General features: G+C 42.5%; 1 protein-coding gene across 3 annotated transcripts in view; it reads left to right on the top strand.

The window, feature by feature from the left end:
* Positions 1–21,062, top strand: part of BEND7 (BEN domain containing 7) — a 72,124-nt gene that overhangs the window by 22,219 nt on the left and 28,843 nt on the right. For all 3 annotated transcript variants that reach the window (XR_012903142.1, XM_014570483.3, XM_006117112.4), the window contains exons 4-6: positions 1,907–2,029; positions 7,270–7,535; positions 17,070–17,295. Coding sequence is in view for 2 of the 3 variants with exons in the window: in XM_014570483.3 (XP_014425969.2) it covers positions 1,907–2,029; positions 7,270–7,535; positions 17,070–17,295 (615 nt within the window). In the remaining variant the exon portion in view is untranslated. The remainder of the gene's footprint in view (positions 1–1,906; positions 2,030–7,269; positions 7,536–17,069; positions 17,296–21,062) is intronic.

The following is a 21,062-nucleotide window of genomic DNA, read 5'->3' as shown; positions in this document are numbered from 1 at the left end:
GGTCTGCACATTCTAAATTCAAAACTCCGGTCATCTGAAGAAGTGGGCTGTGCTCATGAAAGCTCATACCCAGGGCTCAACAATCTATGTAATCTATTCGCCCGTGGCGAGTAGATTACATCCTGGAAGAGCCGGGTTTGGGTGATCTGCGCATGCGCAGAACAATCTGCGCATGCATGGAACGCCGGACAGCACGGCTGGCTAGCAGGGATCGCTGCGGCCCAGTGAGCCCTGCTCATACCACCATCTACATGTTTTGTTAGTCTATAAAGTGCAACCAGACTATTTGTTGTTTTTTTAAGTTTATCCTTAACTCAGCTACCCCCTGAAGCTTAAAAAGCAGAAGTGGGGGTTGAGTGGCGGGGGGGGGAGACCAAGAGCGAGTCTGGACAGCTCATTCCCCCTCCCTCCCCGCTGTGCTTCAACCTTTTAAATACATTAAGAGCCAGCCACTTCTTAATACATTTAAAAGGCAGAGCCACAGTTTCCCCCACTTATTGACTAGTTGATTAAACACAATTTAACATCCCTATCACACTCCTGTGACACACAAATGAGATGACTTGTATTAGGTTGTTCAGATCTTCATAATATTATCATACCTCTTGTGCTTTGCTAAACAGAAAAATACCATTTTAAATAATCATCGTTAGTCTTCAGTGTTAATGATTATTGAAATGAGGTCAGTTTCTTTATGTTTACAAGTTCGGACTGATATCTTTGCTGCTGTTGACATTCTGTTTGTATTTTATAAGTTTTATTTGCAGCTTTAAATGCTAGAAGCTTAATTTTTATAACAAAAACTTTAGATTCTTCAGCAAAAGATACATCCATCCATTTCAAGACCTGAAAGTATGTGAAGATGAAAATGGTCTGGAGACTGAGGCAGAGCTAAGGTTTTTACAAGGAGCTAGAACTAGAAGTAAATGAATGAAATTAAGAACAGAAAAATTAAGCTGAAACATCAGTAAGAAATTGTGGCCCAAACCAGTCTATTGGATTGTTGAATAATCTCCCCAGCAGACTTGTGGGAACACTGTCTTCAGGGACACAGCATTAGAAAACATACTGTAGGAAATAAACCTCTATTGGCAGAAGGATGGAGCAGATTATGTAGGTTTTCTTGCTGATGGTTTTTTCCCATCTGCAATTTCTGTAACCATAGGATCTGATTTTCATTTTCAATTATTCATGTTCTAAAGCAACATGTATAGCATTCAAGCAATTTTAGAATTGTTAGGCTCTTATTTAATGCTTAATATACACCTTTATTACACAGGTGGCTACCCATTCTTTGTGGGGCTGTTCTAGGAGATGGTTTTTTGGTTTTTTTGTGCGTGATAAAGTGAGCATGTTTATAATGAGATGTGGAGCTCTTGTTATCTGAGATGAACAAGCCTGGCAATAGAGAGCCCTGCTGTGAGAGTGCATTGTGTTCACACTTTTGTGCAGTGCTCACCAACCCTAATAACATCATGTCCCTCCCCAAGTATATAAGCATAACAGGATAAACAGGAATGTGTAGCACTTTAAAGACTAACAAGATGGTTTAATAGGTGATGAGCTTTCGTGGGCCAGACCCACTTCCTCAGATCAAATAGTGGATCTATTTGATCTGAGGAAGTGGGTCTGGCCCACGAAAGCTCATCACCTATTAAACCATCTTGTTAGTCTTTAAAGTGCTACACATTCCTGCTTTTTGTTTCAGCTGCACCAGACTAACACGGCTACATTTCTACCACTACATAACAGGATAAATGGCCCCTTTCTCCCAAAAAAATGAATGTTATGGTAATTATTGGCTGTGCTTTCCTTGGGTCCAACTTCACGATAGCACCCATTGCTAGCTTAAAATCCTGTCCAGTTCTGTTGACTGTATCATTGTTTTATTTCATTCCTCCTCCAGGAGAAATTCCAGGGGTCAATTCATCAGTTGGACCAAACTGTTGTACTTGTAATTGCCAGTCCACTTTGCAGGCCATTCTCCAAGAGCTGAAGACTATGAGGAAGTTAATGCAGATTCAAGCAGGTACCGTGATCTCTCACTCTCATATACCTTTAATCTGTGTGTGATACCTTTCATCAGGATGTTTTTAGATTGCTTTCACAACAAAGAATGGTCCTGGGTTCAATTCCCTACTCCTCAGGGCCAATTTTCATAAGCGCCTAGGTGACTTAGCTCGATAAGAGACTTAGGAACCTAACAATCATAGAACACTAGAACTGGAAGGGACTTCAAGAAATCATCAAGTCTAGACCCCTGCTCTCATGGCAGGATCAAGCACTGTCTAGATCATCCCAGTTAGATGTCTATCCAGCCTGCTCTTAAATATCTCCAGTGATGGAGATTCAGCAACCTCCCTAGACAATTTATTCCACTGTTTAACCACCTTAAAGTTTTTCCTAATGTCTAAGCTAAACCTCCCTTGCTGCAGTTTAAGCCCATTGTTTCTTGTCCTACCATCAGAGGCCAAGGAGAACAATTTTTCTTCCTCCTCCTGGTGACACCCTTTCAGATATTTGAAAACTGCTAAGGCCTGGATCCACAAAGAAACGTAGCTATTGGTATGCTAAGTGCCACAGTGCCTAACTGTTAGATAACTAGAAAATCACTAGAACAGCAATGTGCTCCACAAAGCCCAAGTTAGGCATCTAGACCAGTGTTTCTTAAACTGTTCTGCGGCACTCCAGTGTGCTGTGGAGATCAACAATTCAAAACCCAAACTCCTTGGTGTTCCTCATAAAAAATAAATTATTGTTTCGTGTTTCTCGGTCTTAAAAATTTAAGAAACACTGATCTAGACTCTCTGTACAACAAATGGGGAGATATAGGCACCTTAGACTGCAATTCACAAAAGCCAAAGTGCTAAGTGGGGAGATGCCAACCAGAGAAGTGTGTCCTAAACCATGCCTCTCTCATGGTGATACGTGCATAATCTCAGCTGCAAGAAGGCTTCTGTCTCTGCTTGTAATCCACTAATGGGAACCCCTCTTTGGCAACCAGAGTTATTGCTTGTGAGAATGTTAGACAGCCATGTAATTCCACATAACATGGCCCGGGAACAAGGGGGAAAGGAGGAGGAGCAGTTGCTCCCTTCCAACTTTTGGTTGGGGTATTCACCTGGGGTGTGGCAGATCCTGGTTCACATCCTCACGCTGCATGATAGAGAGTGGTTATTTAAACAGAGGATCACCACCTTGGAGAAGTTATGCTGTTCATAGTCTCTGAAAAATAGGCAAAAGAGGCCTATTTAAGCTATCAGTCATGCTCGATAATTCACAATGTAGACAGGAAACTGCAGCATGGAAATACCCCTGTCAGGATAGGGAGAAATGCAGGTCTTCGCCTACAAGAGTTGACAACTGGGAAGTCATAAGTTTGAAAGTGAGCACCTTTGATGAACTATGACAGGGATACATAGGTGCAGTCATCTGAACTATGACAGCCAACAGACCTAGGGGAAAATTCTTTTAATTGAAATATGATGGAAGTTGAAAGGACAATGAAAGCGATGCATAGGCATAGTATGATACCTGAAATAATGTTAATATGAGCTAATGATAGATGAGACAATTACTGTAATGTCAAGTAGCTTGAGTAAAGATATTTGGGTTTCAAAGAAGAGTGAGGGTCCTCTAACTTTTATGCAGGTGAGAAATCCTTTAAAAGTAGTTGCATGGACTTCAGTTTGATTATTTGCATGAGTAAGGATGATATGAGGATTAGGGATGTGAATGACTAGTCGACTATCCGAATGCAAATGCTTATCGGATAGTCGACAGGCTAGTTGACTAGTTGCTTCCCCACCTTGCTGCCTCTTGCTGCCTCTATCAGAAAGAGGCAGCAAGGGGGGGAGAGGAAGTGGTACTTCAAAGGAGCAGCATCGCGTGGAGCCTGAGGCCAGACCCTGGGCTCCACGTGCGCTGCCGCTTTGAAACGCTGCATGCAACCCAGAGCCAGCTAGGGCATCTCCAGCTGCATGCGGGTGTTTCAAAGCAGCAGTGCCACACAGAGCCTGGGATCAGCTGGGGACTCCCCCACTAACTCCGGGCTCCATGCAGCACTGCCACTTTGAAATGATGCGGGGAGCCTGGTGCCAGGCTCCTCGCAGTGTTTCAAAGCGGCAACGGAGCCTGGGGTCAGCGGGAGAGTCCCCAGCTGACCCCGGGCTCCATGTAGCACTTTCACCTTTGAAGTGTAGCAACAGTCCTAGGATTGTTGCTACACTTCAAAGGTGGAAGCACCCTATCGACTAATTAAATAGTCAATTATTCGATATTTAAAATCCTTAATCGGGATAAAAATGTGGGACTAGACCTTCAGGAATAAAAGCTTAAATCCAGGATAATAGGAGTATTTCTCTTTCCATGCTGTGTAACTGTAATGTAAGTAAATTTGTGCATAATAGACCTCTTGATGAAAAGGTGTGGGGAATCGTTTTTAGTTTGTGATATGTAATAAAGAGTACTTGCAACAGAATAGCTTGTTTGGCATTCTTGTTTTATATATATATATAAAATACAAACATGGACACGAAAACATGATGATTTATTTTGGTAGTTAAGAACGTTACTATTTAAATTAAAGTACAAATTGCAGCACTCGTAATTCTTGCCAGAAACCTCTCAAAAATCCATTAATTAACTGTCACTTTACAATGGGGTTCCTATTAAGAAACCTTTGCAGAGGATGGCAGTTTGCTGTTAGCTAGAAGCTATAGCATTTTGAATGGGGCTTTCAGTTGCACGTGGACAAAAAATAAGGTCTGTTCTACATTAAATAGTTACATTGACCCAGCTATGTCACTCTGGAGAGTCAAAAATCCACACCCTTAAGTGAGGTAGTTAAGCTAATCTAACCCCCAGTGTAGATAATACTAGATACATGGAAGAATTTTTCTGTCAACCTAGTTACAAGCCCTTAGGGAGGTGGATTACCTACACTGACAGGAGATATGATTATTTTCTATAAAGACATCAGAGGAGTAAACACCAGCGAGGGAGAATTGTTGTTCCCAGTAAGGGCCAATGCAGACCCCAAAACAAGTGGTTATAAACTGATAATCAACCAGTTTAGGCTTGAAATTAGACTATGGTTTCTAACCATCAGAGAAGTGAAGTACTTGGCCTTCCGAAGGAGCAATGGGGGCTGGGATGGGGTGGGAAACCTTACTGAAACTTTCCAGATTGAGCTTAATACATCTATGGAGGAGATGAGAAATTATGTTAAGATTGCTTACAGTGGCATCTGTCCCAACTGTAAGTGTCTCCAGTGGCTGAAGATGGGACATTAGCTGGAAAGAGCTTTGAGTTACTGCAGGGAATTCTCTCTCGGTTGTCTGGCTGGTAGATCTTGAGCACATACTCAGGGTCAAACTGATTGCCATATTTGGGGTCAGGAAGGATTTTTCTCCCAGATCAGGTTAGCAGAAACTCTGGTGGGGGATGGGATTGCTTTCTCTGCAGTATATGACATGGGTCAACTTGTTGATTTGAGCTAGAGTAATTAATAGATTCTCTGTAACTTGATGTCTTTAAATTGTTGTTTGAAGTCTTCAGAAAGCCAGCCAGAGATTATAGGTCTATTTCATGGGAGGATGGGAGAGATTCAGTGCCCTGTGATATGTAGGATTATCACAGTGGTTCCTTAGGGCAGGAGTGAGGAACCTTCAGCCTGCAACTTTCCTTGATTGAACCTGCAAGGCTTAGGACCCCCACCTAACCCCGGCATAGGCATAAACCAGCCAGCCATGCGGGGGGAGGCACTGTCAATGGCACTGCGGGGTGGGGCCAGAGTCTTGCAAGCCTGATCAAAGCAAACCCTGCAGGCTCTGCCTGGCAAGGGGAGGAAGTGGCTCTTCACGCTGCAGGGAACTACTCTCTGCGTGCATTGCCCTCTATCGCTCCCGTTGGCTGGGAATCTTGGCCAGTGGAAGCACTGGTGGGTGGTACCTGCAGGGAGTGCTTTCCTTCAGTGTGCAGACCCACATGGAGCCACTTGTGCCCCCCCACCCCACTCCTGGAGCTTTGCCAAGTAGGTGCTCCTGTCCCCTGCCCTTTCCCATCCAGACCCCGCACCTCTAGCCCACTCCACCCTCCCTACCTTCCAGACCCCGCATCCCCACCCCCACCCCAATCTGCTCCCACACCTTTCCTCCCATGAAGACCCTGAACTCCTACCTCCAGCCTGCTCCCTGGCAGCCTCCTTCTGCACACTGAACCCCTCATTTTTGGCCCCACCCCAAGGCCTAGTGGGGGCCCCATCCAATCTTCTACCCCAGATCCCCAGAAAAGCTAATCCAGCCCTAGTAAATACTGAACCTTGGTGCTTCCCTTTGGTCTGGGGAGTAAGGGGACTGTCTCTTCTTCCTACTCCTCAGTTAGGGGTAACATCTGTGAAGAGTGTATTTTTTCTCACTTGGGGACCAGGTCATTGAGGGCTTTTGTGGGAGGCTTTTCACTTTGTGTGGCTCCCAATTGATCTTTCTGAGAGTCACTTCTTCTCAACCCAAAAAAAGGTTCCCTACTCCTGCCTTTGGGCATGAAAGTCTATGAGATGGGAGACTGTCTCCCATTGGTGTATACACTGAAGTGCAGCTGAAGTGCTGCTGTAGTGTTTCAAGTGTAGACAAGCCCTAAGCTGCTTGATACTGATTATTTTAGTCCTGATTCTGCAATTTGATCCATGTGGATGTTCCTTTGCATCTGCAGAGTCAGTCCTTGCAGATCTGTTTGCAGGAGCCTTAATTTATAAAGTATTCACGTGTTCCTGAAAAATGCTGTATAAATGTAAAATATTGATATATGCAAGAAATAAGAGTCATTGGGTTTCAAACAGAGCCAACTGTATAAAGTTCTAGTAATTGTTTTCCAGAATATAAAAATTAAATTGTTAAATATTTTTTACTGATTCTTGATTAAAATAGTTCTTTCAACGTACTCTTTGAGCCAGTTTTCTTCAGAAAAGAGCATGATTGCAAATGCACATGAAGTTTTCTTATTTCCATCAATAAAAGATGCTAAAAATCATAGGATCCTTGATAATGTGACAGGATATACAATTTAACACAACTATAATAATTGTTCGACTCTTTTTTAAAAGTAAGTATTAATTATGCAAACCCGAGAAAATGTTTCATTTGCACAAACTGTCTTGTAAATAGTGCTGCTTAGCCAGAGAATGAATATAGGTAAATGCAATAACTTAGTTTAAACTGCAGTTGTGTACATGTTTCTGTAAATATATTCACAGCTTTTTTTCCCCTTCAGTTGGCACTCAAAACAGACAGCAGCCTCTGATTCCTCTGATCTGTGCACAGAAATCAACAATACCAAGGAAGAGAAATAAAAAGAAAAAAATGCCCCAAAAGACTCTTGAGCCTATTACAGTGAATAAGAAACCCAATACTGTAGAGAATGAAAAGAAGTTGTCAGTAAACTCTGAAAGAGCCAGCCTGCAAGCAGCTGAACATACTATAAAGCCGGAGACCCCTGTTTCAGGATTTGGCATCATTCTTGAATCCTCTTCCTCAGATGTAAGTTAATATTTCAGTTGCATACAATGCCAGAGAATCTTATAGAACTGTAGCTTGGGGTCAATGTTGAAGTCTATTTTAGGCTATATTGGAGTCAGGAAAGTGCTGCTGCCAAGGCCTTACATTCTTTTTCTCTGGCCCATAGAAACCACTCTGCAGGTGCTTTGTAGGCATCAAAATTTCTGCTTAACCCTACAAAATAAACTTGCTTCCCCATCTGCCATGCTATCCAGGACCCAAATAAGTCTGGGAGCCCCTGAAAGGATCTATGTAAGGAATTCAGAACCCTAGTCTGTCTTGACTAATGTAATTATTAGGCTTACATCTAAGCCTTGATCCTGAAAAGACTTATTTATTCACTTTTACACACTTGAGTAATTCTCCTGGCTTCTGTGGGGCTGCTCACATGAATAAAGTTTAAGTATGTATGCAAGTCTTTGCAACTTTGGGATATTAAACTTTCATCCCTGTGGTATCTAGGTGAAGTCAGTGGGACTCTCTAGGAGTGTAGGCGGTTTCCCTGACAGATCCAGTTTCAGGATTAGAAGGAGCAGCTATTAGAATTAAGGATGTTAAATATCGGTTAATTGAATAGTCAAGTAACCTCATTAATTCTTATCGGTTACTTGACTAGTCATAGTACCTGGGGGCGGGGGTGGCAGCCAGTGCGCTCTAGCCTCGCTCTCGAGCTCCTGCCACTCCACGCTGCTACCTCTATATCAGAGGCAACAGCTGGTCCGCAAGGGGAGCCAGTTTAAAAACCAGCTCCACTCGTGGACCAGCTGCCTGTCGCCCCCTGTCTGAGCTTCCGGACCCGATGCAAACCAGAACTGAGCCGGACTGCATGCCTGCCCAGCTCCTAATACACTTTAAATTCAGAGCCACAGCGGGAGAAGGTCCTGGACCTGTCGCAAGCCAGGACTGAGCCAGGCTGCTGGCCAGCCTGCTAACATTTTTACTGGTGTTGGGGGATTGTGTTTAGTCTATATAGCCCAGTTATCTAAGAGGGACAGGTCACTGACAAGCCGGACCATGAACCACAAGATGCCTCACCAACAGACAAGTCATCGCCCTCTCCTGATGAGGTGGTCATTCCAGACAACACATTCCCAACCGATGACTAGAAACAATTTCACAACGTTTTTAAAAAAGGTCACTAACAGCCAGGAGGTCACTCTGTTTGAGGTTAAGGAAAAACAACCCAAGTGGGTAAATTGTTTAACCAACTACACTATTACATCCCTAATTAGAATATGTGACTGGAGCATTGGAAGGTTGCAGGTGGCATTGTCTCTTTCAGATAATGTGTATATTTTGATTAATGAAGTGTCTGTGTGGTGACCATAGGATGGTAGATTGGCTTTGTTTAATGATCAGATAGGTTGTGTTTGAAAAGTTCACTGATGAAAGCTGATCATTAATTTCTTTAATATATTTTTAATTTTGAGAAGACAGTTTCCAATTTCCTAAGTACAGTGAGCTAGAGGAACATAATTACGTTTTGTATCAATGAGTGTAAATGAAAAGAATCCTGTAGATAATGTTGTACCTTTCTAGAAGTGCAAACTAATCATAAAAAAGAGCAGTCATGATAATTCAGTTATATAGATGCAAGCTACACCACTAATTAGATTACAGTGTCATGCAAGAGCGTGTGTGTAATGATATATAGTAACTAGTTTAATGCTTTTCAAGGTTCTTCTGTTGTATTGTGGTTAAAAATGTTCGCAGTGATAGTAGATATTGGGTAACTTCTGCCTCAAATGTACAATTTACATTTCTAAGAATACTATGTTTGTGGCTTGATTTTTAGGCTGGATTTCCAATTTTTAGGAAGCTTTGTGCATACAGTAGAATGTCATTCACAGTTTCGTGGTTTCATTTCATTCACTCTAGTTTTGTGGTGATTCATTCTGGGGGCAATTCCTTGTAGATTAGTGGTTCTCAAACTTTAGCAACCCAAGAACCTGTATTTTGATATAACATTTTTTTGCAGACCTCCAAGATAGCTTCTGATTTTTTAGGGTGTGCTCAACCCCTGCTCAGCCCAAGACCCCAACCCCACTCCAACTCCTTCCTCTAGGCCACACCCCCACTCTTCTCACTCCTATTCTACTCCTGCCACTCCTCCTCCCGCCTCTTTTCTCTCCCTTCCCTCTCAGTGCCGTTTGCAGGCTGCTAAACAGTCATTACTCAGCATGCAGAATTTACTGGGAGAGAGGGAAGGGGAGGAATTGATCAGTGGGGCCAGTGGCCCCATACATTACTTACAGACCTATGGAGTATCCTCATGTCCATGGAGCCCAGCTTGAGACCACTGTTGTAGATGGCAGGTTTGCACCTAAAAGAATGGTTGGCTTAAAAATCAGGTCTTATTTTTCTTCCGTTATTTTGGAATTAATGTACACTATTGCCACACTTAATGGTTCAGTATGTTTCCAGCCTCTGAACCTTCTTCTTCGACTTATGTCCTGGTGGGTGCTCCACTGTTGGTGATGGGCTCATCCCGGTACCGCAGATCAGAGATTTTTCCAGCAATGCCTTGTTGAGCTGCACATGCACCGCAAGGATGCATGTCATTTGCATCTTTGGAGATCCTGTGCGTGGCTTGACTCCCCTCAGTTCCTTTGTACCACCCTCAGTCACAGATAGAGCTTAAAACTCCTCTATTTCCCTTTCTGCGAGCAAAAACAGATTTAATTAGTGAGTTAATCACTTATAAATCTTTCTGTTGGAATTTCTAGGTTTAATCATTTAAACAAAAAAGACTTGTTTCTTCATGTAAATAGTTTCCCCTCAACCTGTTGAGAAATGCTGCAGCAAAACTGGGCCTCAAATGGCCCCCTCACCAAGAGACTAAGGTAGTGCCAAATTCAAAACAAAACAAAAAACCAAGGAAGAACCAAAACAATTCCTGGTTCATCCGGATTTAAGAAATGCGACAAGTGTCGTGACCCAGTGTCTGTTTTGGACGGCCATGAATCCTGTATTCAGTGCTTGGGTGAGGTGCACTTCCCTCAAAAATGCGTGCCATGTTGCAGCCTCACAGCCAGGGCACGAAAAGATAGGGAGCTCAGATTAAGAATGTTCCTCTTCAATAAAGCCCTTGAGTCCCAAGCAACTGAAAAAGGGAATACTCATCAAGAGACCTCTACTAAACAGAAGGAATGCGCAAGTTCTTCTTCCTCTGAATCACAACCAAAGAAGAAGGTCTCTCGAGCCTGTTCCCTGGCTCCAAGATTCAGCACTGGAGACAAGCTGGGTACATCCAGCACCAGCTGCCCCCTGCCGCATCAGTTGCAGAACCTAAAGCAAGAACCCTGCAGTCAATGGCACTGGCATCAACGGCCATCAACGGCACTGAAGCTGCGGGTGGACTCGGAACTAGATAACATCATGGTGCCAACACCGCAGGTGCCGAGTCAGACCCAAAAGCTAAGGCTAAATTCATGAGGCCATTACCATGGTCACCATGCCTGGAACTGGTGCCCTCCCTACCCCCACCCCCGGTACTAATGCCTCCTCTATCAGCAGCTATGTCACCCACACTGTGAAAGTCTTCTAATTCTCGGCACTGCTCGTATCACAAACATAGCACCAACACACCAGTACCGATGGTGGCACTGAGATCTCAACCATCGTGTGATGAATCTTGCATGCAGTGTTCCCCATCTCCATCACCAACTACAGGCAGTCCCCGGGTTACGTTCAAGATAGGGACTGTAGGTTTGTTCTTAAGTTGAATCTGTATGTAAGTCGGAACTGGCATCCAGATTCAGCCGCTGCTGAAACTGATCCGTTTCAACAGGGGCTGAATCTGGATGCCAGTTCTCACTTACATACAGATTCAACTTAAGAACCTCAGGCTCCGTGGCTTTGCTCTGCTTTGCTCCCCGTCCCCCTGGTCTGCAGACCAGGGGGACGGGGAGCAAAGCGGCGGAACACGCGGGCAGCGGACAGCCCAGATGCGTCTGGGCTGTCAGCTGCCCGCGTGCTCCGCGGCTTTGCTCTGCTTAGCTGCCCGTGTGCTCCGCGGTTTTGCTCTGCTTTGCTCCCCGTCCCCTGGCCTGCAGACCAGGGGAACGGGGAGCAAAGCAGAGCAAAGCCACGGAGCACGCGGGCAGCAGACAGCCCGGACGCGTCTGGGCTGTCCGCTGCCCGCGTGTTCCGCCGCTTTGCTTCCTCTCCCTGGTCTGCTGGAGACCAGGGAGAGGGAGGGCCCCGTTCGTAACTGCGGATCCGACATAAGTCGGATCCGCGTAACTCGGGGACTGCCTGTAGATACTCCCCGCATTTGCCGAGATTACCGGTTCTCTCTCACTTCTCAGAATATGAGGCTGACCAGAGTGGTGCTTTCTCCTCTCAGCATTCCTCTCCAACCAAATTATATACGCCTTATGACAAACACTCTCCGCAATACCATCACTGCCCCGCCTGCTACTCTGAATGGTCCTATCACTCTCACCACACAGCATGGTGGTCACCATGCTGCCATTGTGTTCCATTGCGTTCCATTGCAACATCATTCCACAGCACCACCCACTCCTGTCCACAGGCCATCATCACTCCCTCTTCCCCCCCATAGCCCTCCTCTACCTATAGAGGACCCAGTTATTGAAAAGGGACAAGTCACTGACGAGCCGGACCATGAACCACAAGATGCCTCACCAACAGACAAGTCATTGCCCTCTCCTGAAGAGGTGGTCATTCCAGACAACACATTTCCAACCAATGACCAGAAACAATTTCACAAGCTTTTTAAAAAAGGTCACTAACAGCCAGGAGGTTACTGTGTCTGAGGTTAAGGAAAAACAACATAGGTTCTTAAAGAACGTACACCCAGCAGCCATATCAAAGATTGTGCTTCCAGTTGATGAAGCTATCTAGAAGCTGAAGGTGAAGTATGGCAGACACTGGCATCAGCCTTGCCTACTAACAAATGAGCTGATTAGAAGAATATCAAGTCTTCAAAAGGCATGGATTTCTTTTTCCTGGATCTGCAACCAAACTCTTTAGTCGTAGATGCAGCAACTTAAGAGACCCAAAAAAACCCAATACAAGATGTCTGCCCATGATAAGAGACTAGATCTGGTTGGTAGGATGGTATATTCTTCCTCTGTTTTGCAACTCCAAATCGCTAATTACACTGCCTTACTCGCAAATCATAATTTCGACAATTATGCCAAACTAACTGAATTAATGCAGCGTTTACCACTGGATTTGCAAACGACCCATTTTGAAATCCTTTGTTCAGGAGGGTTATGCTGCTTCACACACAGCACTTCAGATGGCAATGGATGCTGCTGATACAGCGGCAAGAGCAATGGCTACTTCAATAGTCATGTGACATTTTTCTTGGCTGTAAGCAGTAGCAGTGCCAAAAGAGCTGCAAACTAAAGTCGAGGACTTATACTTTGACAAGAAGAAACTCTTTGCTGCAGACACCAATGAAGCTTTACATTCTAGTAAATACTCCCAGATAACATTATGTACTCTGGGAATGTATATACCACCATATAGGAGAACACGTTATACTCCTTATCAGAGGAACCGACACTTCTCCATACCCTACTTTTCTACCTAAAGTTTGCACAGAATTCCACATCAGTGAGTCCATTGTCCTCCTTGCTTTCTACCCAAAGCCTCATAAGTCCCACAAGGAAGCAGTGTTATGTACCTTAGACGTGTGCAGGGCATTATCCTTTTACTTTGACCACACATGACCTTTCCGCAGATCACAGGCTCTTTTTATCACTTGCGGAATGATCTCAGGGAACACCGTTATCATCCCAGTGTATTTCCAAGCTGCTAATGTCTTGCATCACCCAATGTTGCTCCCGCATGGGGCAGAACACTTCCTGTGTGTTTTCTTCCCTCCCCCCCCCCCCGAGCACACTCCATGCAAGCACTAGTCACCTCAGCAGCCTTTCTGAAGGGTGTTTCCCTCAATAACATCCGTGGAACAGCTACTTTGTCATCCAACCACACATTGATGAGACAGTATGCAATCCCTTCACAAGTAGACTCAACCTCTACAGGTATCAGAGGGGTGACCGTGTTAGTCTGAATCTGCATAAACAACAAGAAGTCCTGTGGCACCTTATAGACTAACCGATTTATTGGAGCATAAGCTTTCGTGGGCAAAGACCCTCTTTGTAGCTCATGCAGTCCTTTCATCGATGCACAATACTTAATCCAAAGCCCGCCTGCCAGATTGTGGGTACTCCTCCATAGCCACCAACAGTGGAGCACCCACGGGGACATCACTTGCAGAAGAAAGGGAAGTTACTCGTGTGTGGTAATGACGGTTCTTTGAGATGAGTGTTCCACAACCCATTCTTCCTCCGCTCTTCTTAAGATTCATTACACGCAAGAGGGCGTGCACGAAGAAATTGAGGAGAGTCGGGCCACGTGCACACCCAATCTCCAAAGGTGCGAATGATACATGCCCCTGCTGCACGTGCATGGTCCGACCAGGCACGCCTGGAAAAATCTCTGATCGGCAGCGCTCCATCACCAACAGTAGAGCACCCGCAGGGACACACATCTCGAAGAACCGTTGTTATCACACAGGTGAGTAACTTCCCTGTTCCAACCGCAGTGCAGCTTAGGACAGTTCTGAAGATAAGCAAGGCTTTATTACTTAAACTATATGAGTTTTGTTTTAAAAAGAAGAAAGATGAAGTTTAGGAATGGATGTATTTGCCAGTGAAAATAAAATGCAATCTCTAAACATTTTGAATGGACTACATAATCTCACTTTAAAAAAAATGAATGAGGGCATTGTTTTATCTTTTCCTTCTGTTTATTTATAGGCATTTATGTTGCACTCACGGTCATCATGTCTGAGCCCCTAGGAAAGCTGAAAGGCAGTTTTGATAGTACAGTATATAAATAATCTCATTGAAGAATTGTACAAATTGCCGCTTGTATGTACTGATTTATACAATTGCTAACTGATGCCATTATTTTCACTACATCTTTGGCTAGAAATTATCTCTATTCCACTTCAGTAAACCAATGTTAAGGTTTCACTGGAGGTACCTTGGAGTCACATCAGTGAGTCAGAGGTTAGAATGTGGCCCATGAACCAGATTAGCCTTTGTAAAATATAATGATCACTTACTTAGTTAAACTTCCTTGTCTTTGCTTTACTATTAATGCAGATAATGAAAGTTACACTACACATGAATACACTTGTTCTTTATACCTTGCTTCTTATTATTGCTAACAAGAGCTATTCTATTTAATAAATCACATGCTAAGCTGTCCATGAAAGCTCAGTTAGATACTGATTGCCTTTGATTGAAGAATAATTTGCTACTAAAGTAAAGCAGATGTAAATCAGGATTTATATAATCGATTTATGTGGCTGATATGTTTAGTTTAGGCTTTTTAAAATAAATTAATCAATTTGTATGTAACAGATTCTGTCCTTCCTGCCCTGCACAATGCACAGGTGGATTTCACAGATAATTCACAGCAGTATTAATGAGATTTGTTTATGGCATTTCCTCCTTGCATCACTGCAATCTTGCTAAGCTATGTCTGATTGTTTGTGGGTGTGAATAAAATCAACCCTCTGAGCACTGTAAGCTTTACTGGCATATGCACTGGTGTGCACAGCGTTATGTCAATGGAAGAAGCCTGATGAGCTGGTTTTGTAATGTATGTGAGAGAATTCTCTCCCATCAGCATAACATGGCAACATAAGCCCTCTTTACAGCAGCACAGATGTGTCAGTACAGCTGTGATGTTGTAAGCTTGTCAGTGTGGACTGGGCCTTAGATTTCAAAGGCTATGTCTACACTAGAGAGCTTTCAGCAACAGAGCTGTACGCAACTGCACTGCTGTAAGATCTCTCATGTAGCTGCTCTACCGCTTCGCACATTACCTCTTATGCCAGTGTAACTTATGTTCAGCAGTGGTATGTTATTTTTCACACATCTGAGCAACATAAGTGTTGCCAATATAAACGGTGGTGTAGAAATGGCTAATCGTGTCTGTCACTGACATACCTTCTGCCATTTGTGGACATTTTTTTTATGCCAACAGGAGAACTGGCTCATGTCAGCAGAAAGCATCTTCAGAAGACACTCTGTATGTACAGACTTGGCCAAAGTTTCAAGCCAAGTCTGGCAAAGTAATATCTGTCACCCACCATCTGTCATTCACATCCTAACAACTTCATAAGTATATTATAGTTAGTATTAGGGATGTTAACTAAAAAGTATTTGTGTAACACTGTAAGCACTGGATTTTTTTAGTGGTTACACATTTACATACAGGGGAGCAGGTGGGAACTGGTGCTTGCAGGAAGCCAGCTTAAAAACTGACTCCCCTCTAGGGTTGCTAGATGGTTTCAGAAAAGATATCGAACCAAAAAAAAAACACCCAGCTTAGATCAACCTGTACTTGTAGTGTAGACCTGCCTTCGATGAGATTGCAGGAGGCATGTTAGGATGAAATTTGCCCTGTAATTTTAAGTGTCTTTGAAAATGCACCCACAGTATATGCCGGTGAATGCGTGCATTAGTAAAGCAAAACCAAAATGTTGCTTGAGCAAACAGGCTAAAAATGTGTAATTGAACAAAATATACATCTTTCATGCCCAATGTGTATTGTGGGGTTAGGGACCCTCTCAAAGACCGCTGGAAAGTGTTGGACTTCAAAGTTTAGCTGTACCGGAAATACAACGCAGTGATATTTTTCCTTTCTCTTCTGATAATGACGCTTAGCTATATGATTTACCACAATTTCTTTTTACTATAAGTATCAATTTAATGTTATCATGTTTTAAGGATGCACTCATACATGATAACAGAAAAGGGAGTGACTGGTAAACCAGCACAGGATTTGGGAGCAATCATTATTATTTTTGCCACTTTTAACACACATGGGTTGTCCTTGCACTGTTAGATCCTACTGATTTGACTTTCTGTGAAGCTTTGAATGGAACTTTAAGCCAGTTCGCTACTGGAAGATGGGTGTCGTACTGTTTCCTCTGAGAACATATCCCTGAGAACACCTGTTTCCTCTGAGAACATATCCCTTCTCTGGTGCCCTGTTGATGTTCCTCTCCATTCGTGCCTAAGGATACAGATTGTACTCCCTGTGCCCACGGGAATGAATCCGGTCCATTAAAGGGTCCTATAAACCCTATTTTAAAAAGCTATTTGGCCTTGTTCAGATGATGATGTTCTGGTGGTAACCTTCTGGGTCCTACCTGTAATTAGATATAGCAAGGTATTTTCACCCTTTGGGTTTTTGTTTTGTGCAGAGATTCGAAGTAACATAGTTAGTGTTGAGTATCTGCAGTGGTACATAAAGATGCAATGTATTTTATTTGCCTTGTAATGTGCTCATTCACTGGTTACTTTTATTTGAGTAAAATAAACTGTTATCATGACTCTTGGAAAAAAGCTTACGTGATCACATGCATGGAGTGACAATAAAGTCTTGCTGGGTGTGCATGTAAAACTGTGTGTGTGAATAATATTCGAATTAAAATATTTATTTGTGTTCCTTTGGTAGCCAGAAGTGCAACTTGCTGAAGGCTTTGATGTTTTTATGCCCAAATCTCAGCTGGACTCTATATTGTCAAACTATACTCGCTCAGGAAGCCTGCTGTTTAGAAAGTTGGTGTGTGCGTTTTTTGATGACAAGACCTTGGCTAACTCTTTACCTAATGGCAAAAGAAAAAGAGGACTTAATGACAACCGGAAAGGACTAGACCAAAATATTGTGGGCGCAATAAAAGGTACGTTTCTGCTTTGTTTTGTGTGCATGTATGCGTGTTTGTGTGTGTGCGCACATGTGCATAGTTGAGACTGTGTTCTATACATTGAGTAATGCCATTTAGCTAGATTCCCTGGAGTTTGAGTCAGAAAAATGTGCACTCTTTTATTTTATAATTTTTCCATAAATTCTGAAGTGGTCCCTCCAGGCCAGATTAAGCCATAGAAGCCCATGCATAGGGTCTCTCCCCTCTAAAGGCATGTGGTGAAATAAGAATGTCAACTTTATCTTCTTTATGGCTGCAGCAAAAAGCTTGAAAATGTGACCAGAATACTTTAGTCAGCGTACTTGAGTACTTCTGTGTGAGTTAGAAAACAACCTGAAACATTCGCTCCAAGTATAGAAATGCACTGCTCATTCATTAGATTAACTGTGTCATATCTATTCTGTGAATAACTGGATTAGTGGTTTCTGACTGACTGAGAGGTGGAGAAGATCTTATTGAGGAAAATCTAGTAAAAGAAATGACTTATGTATGAATCTAGTTCTGATGTCAGTGATGATGTGGTTCTGCTTGTCTGGTGGGAGTGAGTTCCACAGTCTATGGGTACATCTACACAGCAACATTATTTCAAAATAACTAGCATTATTTTGAAATAACTTAGTCCACATCTACACAGTAGGCAGTTATTTTGAAATAATGTCAAAATACTGTCAAGTTGGAGAACATCTTACTTCGACTCCTGTAACCCTCCTTGTACCAGGAGTAAGGGAAGTCAGAGGAAGGATACATCTAGACTACAAGCCTCTTTCAAAAGAAAGCGTCTAGACAACAAACAGATTTTTCGAAAAAGCGAGCAGCTTTTTTTGAAAGAGAGTCTAGATTCTCACTTTCGAAAATGCACAGTTTGCATTCAGTAGCGCCTTTTTTTTGAAAGAGTACTTTTGAAAAAAGGCCTTATTCCTCGTAAAATGAGGTTTACCGTGATTGAAAAAACTGCCGCATTCCTTTGATTTACTTTTGAAAGAATGCAGTCTAGACGCAGGTGAAGTTTTTTTGAAAAAAGGCTACTTTTTTCGGAAAAACACTGTGTCTAGACACACCTGAAGAGTGCTCTATATCAAAATAAATGCTGTATAGATGTTCCCAATTTCAAAATAAGCAATTTCAAAATGAGCTACACAATTGACATAGCTCAATTTGCATAGCTTATTTCGAGTTAAGCCCTGCTGTATAGACACACCATATGTCAGTAGCTATCAACCTTTTCAAACTACTGTACCTCTTTCAAGAGTCTGATTTATCTTGTGTATCCCCATGTTTCACCTAACTTAAAATTATTTGCTTACAAAATCATTCATAAAATGCAAAAGTGTCACAGAACACCATTACTGAAAAATTTCTTCATTTCTCATTTTTAGCATATAAATTATAAATCAACTGCAATATAAATATTGTAATTATATTTGTGTGTGTGTGTGTGTGTGTGTGTGTGTGTGTATATATATATATATATATATATATATATATATATATATATATATATATATATATATATATATATAGTGCCCATTGTTTGAAATTTTAGTTTGTGCTGACTTCACTGGTGCTTTGTATATGGCCTGTTGTTTACCTATTTTTACATTTAGATGGGTTAATATACTCCTGGGAGTGGCATGTGTACTTGTGGTCTAGGTCAAGCTCCTCCGAATGTTCTGTCCACCTCTGAGTTGTCTTCCCCGTTGATCAGTGGTTTCAGGATTCCAGTAGAATGTAGGTGCTAGGGAAATTATGGTCCAGGGCTTTGAATATTAGGATAGAGACTCTGTTCAACTTAATCAGGGAACTAGTGAAAAAAGGAAAGCAGAGGGGTGGTCTATGTTAACTAGACAAGCTGTTGCATTTTGTACCATCTGGAGCTTTTAAGTACATGTGATTCATTCCTAGTTATGAGTTGCCATAAGCTAACTTGGGGGAGAAGACTATATGGATCATGGAAAGCTGGGAGAAGGCTCGAGATATGGGGGATCCTGGATCATTATAGCAGGGACAAGAGAGCGGAGAAATAAAATTAGGATCTTAGATGTCTGTATAATAAGATAAGTATGGAGAATAAACAGGAAGAACTAGAAATACTAGCGAATAAACACAATTGTGACATAATTGGCATCACAGTGATTTGGTGGGATAATTTACATGACTGAAATATTGGTATAGAAACATACAGTTTGCACAGGAATAGGGAAAAAGGGAGGTGTTTTTGCTTTGTATATCCAAAATGTATAAAGTTGGATGGAGGTTGAGATGAAAATAAGAGACAGACTTCTACAGTGTTTTTGAGTAAGGATAAAAGGGATAAAAAACATGAGTGCTTTTATAGTAGGGATCTACCATAGATTGCCTAACCTTGAAGAAGAGTCTAGACAAGGCTTTTTTTTTATAATATATAAACTATTAGCAAAATTATCCAAAGCACAGGACTTCTGATTGATGGGGGACTTCAGCTACCCAGCAATGTTTGGAAAATAACAAACAGCAGAGCATTGATTATCCAACACGGTCTTGGAATGCATTGGTAATACTTTTTCATTTCAGAAGGTGGAGAAAAAAACTAGTGGAGAGGCTGTTCTAGATTTGATTTTTACAAACAAGGAGGAACTGGTTGAGAATTTGAAAGTGGAAGGCAGCTTGGGTGAAAGTGATCATGAAATGAGAGTTTGTGGTTTCCCACAGCTCCCATTGACCAGAAGTAGCGAACTGCTGCTACTGGGACCTGCCGGGAGCCAGGCCTGCAGGACGTCCAACATAAACAAACTGTCTCGCGGCCCACAAGTGGATTACCTTGAAAAGCCGCATGCCAGAGTTTGACAATCCCTGAGCTAGAGAGACCAGGAAGGTTTGAATATGAATTTTAAAATCAGCTTATCTGGAGCAAAGGTAGCAAGGGACAGATATTTCCAGTAGGTGGGGCCACACCATTGAAGTAACAAAACTCTCCCCACTGTAGAAAGCCTCAGTCACTGATGCAAATTGAAAAGCCTGAGTTACGCACCACTAAAAATTGGAGTTTGTAATGGAAATAGAAAGGTATTTGTGTAGCACTACTAGGCATTGCTATAATAAGAGGATTGCATTCACTGCATTTAGAGTATAACCAAATGATAGTGCATGACCCTTATCATGCTTCATTAGGGGAATTCTTTCATAGGGGCTAATGTAACATGTTGCCAAGGGTTGACACACTGTGGGACTTTACTCAGCCTGGCTCCAATAGCACTGTTTTTCCCTGAGGAGCTATGCTATAAGATTCTGTGGTTTCATTTATTCCAAGTAATGACTGAGCCAGTGTGAAATCTTCATGAGAACAACATCATATTGTTTGCATCATCATTAAGACTTTACTCTGCCAACTTCTTGGATATTGTTTAGTGGTGCTTTTAGTCCTTTTCCATGATGTGGATACAGAAATAGAGAAAAAGCTATATTCATTGGAAAAATTAGCAGAAAACTTAAGGGGACACTGTCCACTTGAAAATTAGCCTTCTATCTGAAAATATTTTACCTACCATCTTTACAATCTTGGGGGGGAGCCTTGGGGGCCGGATCCAAGGAAGCCAGGTGCTGCATTTGGTCTCCGGGTCTTAGGCTCCCCACCTCTGCTGTAAGTGAAAATGGTTACAGGATTAATTCTCTACTTTCTGCACATTTTGTGGAGTGCCCGTTTCACTGTTGTCCCCATGTAGTCATTTCCCTCTGTGTGTGTCTTTCATACAACATAGAGGAGAGAA

Source organism: Pelodiscus sinensis, chromosome 1, assembly GCF_049634645.1.
Source record: "Pelodiscus sinensis isolate JC-2024 chromosome 1, ASM4963464v1, whole genome shotgun sequence".
NCBI lineage: Eukaryota > Metazoa > Chordata > Testudines > Trionychidae > Pelodiscus > Pelodiscus sinensis.
Note: the sequence above shows the minus strand (reverse complement) of the source record. Positions and strands in the feature narration are given on the sequence as shown.